At 43.3% G+C, this 3,686-nt stretch overlaps 1 protein-coding gene across 1 annotated transcript; it reads right to left on the bottom strand.

Annotated features, from left to right (window-relative positions):
• Positions 1-431: 431 nt before the first annotated feature.
• On the bottom strand, positions 432-3,478 carry LOC135505696 (ADP-ribosylation factor 6). The gene is made up of 2 exons (XM_064924741.1): positions 3,362-3,478; positions 432-3,189 (listed from the first exon to the last, which is right to left on the bottom strand). The coding sequence occupies exon 2, from the start codon at positions 2,408-2,410 to the stop codon at positions 1,883-1,885; it is 528 nt and encodes a 175-aa protein (XP_064780813.1). The 5' UTR covers positions 2,411-3,189; positions 3,362-3,478; the 3' UTR covers positions 432-1,882.
• Between the last annotated feature and the right edge of the window lie 208 nt (positions 3,479-3,686).

The following is a 3,686-nucleotide window of genomic DNA, read 5'->3' as shown; positions in this document are numbered from 1 at the left end:
AATCCAGTCAATGTCTCAATCTGTGGCCATTTGAGGCTAATGGACAAGGTGGTGGGGTCCAATCTGTCAGCAGTCTTCTACGTTCAAACCAACACCAACTTAAGGACTAACTTTCTTCAACTTCAAGTGTGAAAATGTATTTTAGAAGCTGAGTTTGACTATAAACCCCTACAAATTCACAAAAGAAAAACAGCTTGGGCATGATTTGCTTACACATCCCTAAATGTCAAAAAGCACTTTGGGTGAAATACACCAGACTCCTACTACAGTATTCTAATGGACTATGGGATACATAGAGAGGCCTTGAAAGTAAGGTCTAAGCTACCTGACAATCACAACCCGAAACCAGAGATCTCATCACTTATTCAAAGCCTGTGACTCACGCCATGAAACAACGGAAACACACCAAACAGACTTCACAGTTCACACAATTTTTTTAACAGCCAAATTTTACTTCCTCTTTCGTGACATTCAAATAGTTTAAGCATGTACATGTTAATCAACTTGTGTTGCAGGCATCATATTGAAAAAGCTCCACTTCCATGTTGATCTGGATTTCTTTATTATTTAGTCAGCATAGCAAGTTGAACAAAAAAAATAAAACAAAGCATTTATCTATACTGACCAGAAAGTACAGTCTTGCCTGACACGAGCTGTACAGCTGATGTGAGTGAGCAGCGCAAAGGCCCCAGTTACTGGAGAGCAGAGCACCATTGAAGTGGTATGGTGGTGGTGGGGGGTTGAAAAGTAAACTTACTGGGGTCCAAGAGTCAGTCAAGAGTGCACTTTTAGTCAAGGGGCCTATAGTATGTGTCTTCCCATCCTCTCATGGATATGGTAGTCCCCCCACCCTACAGTGCAGACTCAGCTATGAGTGTGCTTTTAGTCAAGGGGCCTATAGTATGCGTCTTCCCATCCTCTCATGGATAGGGTAGTCCCCCCAACCTACAGTGCAGACTCAGCTATGAGTGTGCTTTCCGCCATGCTGTCAGTCTGTTGGTGCACCTATAAACTCAGGGTTTCGCAAAAGCCAGCCAGAGCTGCAAATGGAAGCGCTTGGAAGTAGAGGCAAAACGAGATCAGTGGTAAAAGATTCTGATCCGAAAACAGAACAAAAATACAACAATATCCATCCATGTCAGTTTCCATATACTCCAGCATCCATATAGTGTCTTTTTAGAAAACTTCCCTAGCAGACATCATGGATGGAATCACTGTTAAAGGAGTTATGTACTGACACATTTTTCTTCAATCTCTTTTTCTAATTTTTTTTTTAACAATCAATCAACAGTGAAAAAAGTACTTCTTCATTAGGTCCTTACATGTCCATAATACACCATCTTAATTCTTTAAAAAAAACATGGTGGCAGTTGAACTGATATGCTGATGCTGCCCCTTTGTTTCCATCACAGATATGAATGGGTAACATCCTCAAGGGGCATTTCCCATCTTTTGGGTGGAAGTTGGGACATGAGAATACTGTATGAAAAGGCTGTCTAATGTATCTATAGAACCCTGCCATCCCCCAAAACATCATACAAGAGATTTTGTTTTTGAATACGCATCTTTCAGAGCTTCTGAAAGTAAAGTATTGAGTGACAAGAACGTGAGCGAAGTATATTACAGAGCCAAGGCGGGAAAAGGTATGAAAGAAAAGACGGCCAAAACAATAGTATTTTTGTTTATAAAGAAAATGTGGGTTATAGGGAAGTCATTATCAAAAGAAAAAAAGTAGAATCAAACTTTTCATTTAATCATCTGAGAAGTCATATTATTCATTAATTGCCTCAGCTTGTAATTTTTTTCCATCTCTTGTTCATTTCACTTCTTTTTTTGCTTGTTGTAACTAAACAGTCCAGGCTGAACATAGAAGTGATGAACATTAAGATTTGTAATTGGAGGTGAGCCAGGTCAGACCCTCATATAGTCCATCACCGGTGGTAGCACACGAGGGCTGAACGTACCAATTCCTATCCCTGATCCGGGTCAGGCCCAGCTTCTCCTGGATCTCGTGGGGCTTCATGGCGTCGGGCAGGTCCTGCTTATTGGCGAAGATCAGGATGATGGCGTCTCGCATCTCCCGGTCGTTGATGATCCGGTGGAGCTCCTGGCGGGCCTCGTCTATCCGGTCCCTGTCGGCACAGTCCACCACGAAGATGAGACCCTGGGTGCCGGTGTAGTAGTGCCTCCACAGCGGTCGGATCTTGTCCTGGCCCCCAACATCCCACACGTTGAACTTCACGTTCTTGTAGGTTACCGTCTCAACGTTGAAGCCGACAGTGGGAATGGTGGTGACGGACTGGCCCAGCTTCAGCTTGTAGAGGATGGTGGTCTTGCCAGCAGCATCAAGTCCAAGCATCAATATCCTCATCTCCTTGTTGCCAAAGATCTTTGAGAGCATTTTCCCCATATTGTAGGCTGTGCATGAACATCCACTTCCTTAGAAAAAAAATCTAAATTGCTTCCCTATGATTTCAAGAGAGCAGAAATTGATATTTTTTAAAAAGTTACAGGTTTCGTTTCTATTGCGGTAGCAGGTTGCCTGACAGCAGACGTCCACGTGACAGTCTATCAGCGGAAGGTTGACACAAGTATACTTTTTTTTAAAGACGGTGGCAGTTACAAACGACTGTTCCAAATACTCTTGTGTCTAGAATGGCGGGCAAGCAATGGACAATTATTCACTGAAAGATACACATATTCCGTTACCTTAACAGCTGTCGGAAAATAACTAGGAACTATGAGGTGTGCAAAGGGAAATTGAAGTGGTTGAGAATTTGACGTCTAGGTGCCGGGAGAGGGTGGGGAAATATTTTCATAATCCACAACACTATAATTCAGTCCTTTTGATTCAAACGATTGGCCTAGCAACCCGATATCATTTGAATGTTTGGTGTTTTCAATAATGTAGAAAGAAATACCAAAAATATAGCCTAATAGTTGCGTTTAAGAAAGTAGGCCCTCTCAAAAGCCCGTAGTAGTTCCGACTTCCTCCTTGTCTGCCGGCTGTCCCCTTGCCCTTATTCCAATCGGCGGATTCAAAATAACGATTCTATTCGGGAGTTCATTGTACCGGAGACAAATAAGATCACCCCCAGTCGTATCTTCGCCGGGACAACCAGGTCTAGAATGCTCAAAAGGTAATTGATTCATCCGACTTTCCGTTCTTCCTCTCTCTTCTCTCTCTCCCTGTAACACAAGAGCAATTCAGAAAAGGGAGGGGTGTCAGACAGACAGAGCACAACTTTAATCGGCGACCCTTATGTCAAAAGTGCACTGTTCCAGCCTGAAAATAGCGCGCAATATCATTTAAACGATTACACAAAAGGCGTCGCGTTGGAAAATGTGATAGGTAGCTTACCTACAACTGCGGCAACCCCCGGTCCCCAGGTTGATTCTCCCCGCTCTTGCCTCTCTCTTACAGTCGTTCAGTCAAAGCGGTGGCGGTGCTGTGTTACCGGAAAAGGTGCGGACCCAGATCACCCGCCACTTCCTCTCGATTGCTCATGCACTACGCCATTTGGCATGCGCACACCGAGAGACTTCAACAGCAAAATGATCGTATGATAGTTGAAATGGACGCCAGTTGTTGGGTATTATTACGAAAACATTGCGGTTTAATTTTGTGTAGTGATTATCTGGTTCTGTGTTTACAAATCTAGAAACCAATCTGATCTCCCTTTTGT

The sequence above is a fragment of the Oncorhynchus masou genome, chromosome 19 (assembly GCF_036934945.1).
Source record: "Oncorhynchus masou masou isolate Uvic2021 chromosome 19, UVic_Omas_1.1, whole genome shotgun sequence".
NCBI classification, from domain to species: domain Eukaryota; kingdom Metazoa; phylum Chordata; class Actinopteri; order Salmoniformes; family Salmonidae; genus Oncorhynchus; species Oncorhynchus masou.
This window is presented reverse-complemented; position numbering and strand designations above follow the sequence as displayed.

Bases quoted from the DNA above. Each gene is read 5' to 3' on its own strand.
- LOC135505696 (XM_064924741.1), bottom strand. From the start codon at position 2,410: ATGGGGAAAATGCTCTCAAAGATCTTTGGCAACAAGGAGATGAGGATA.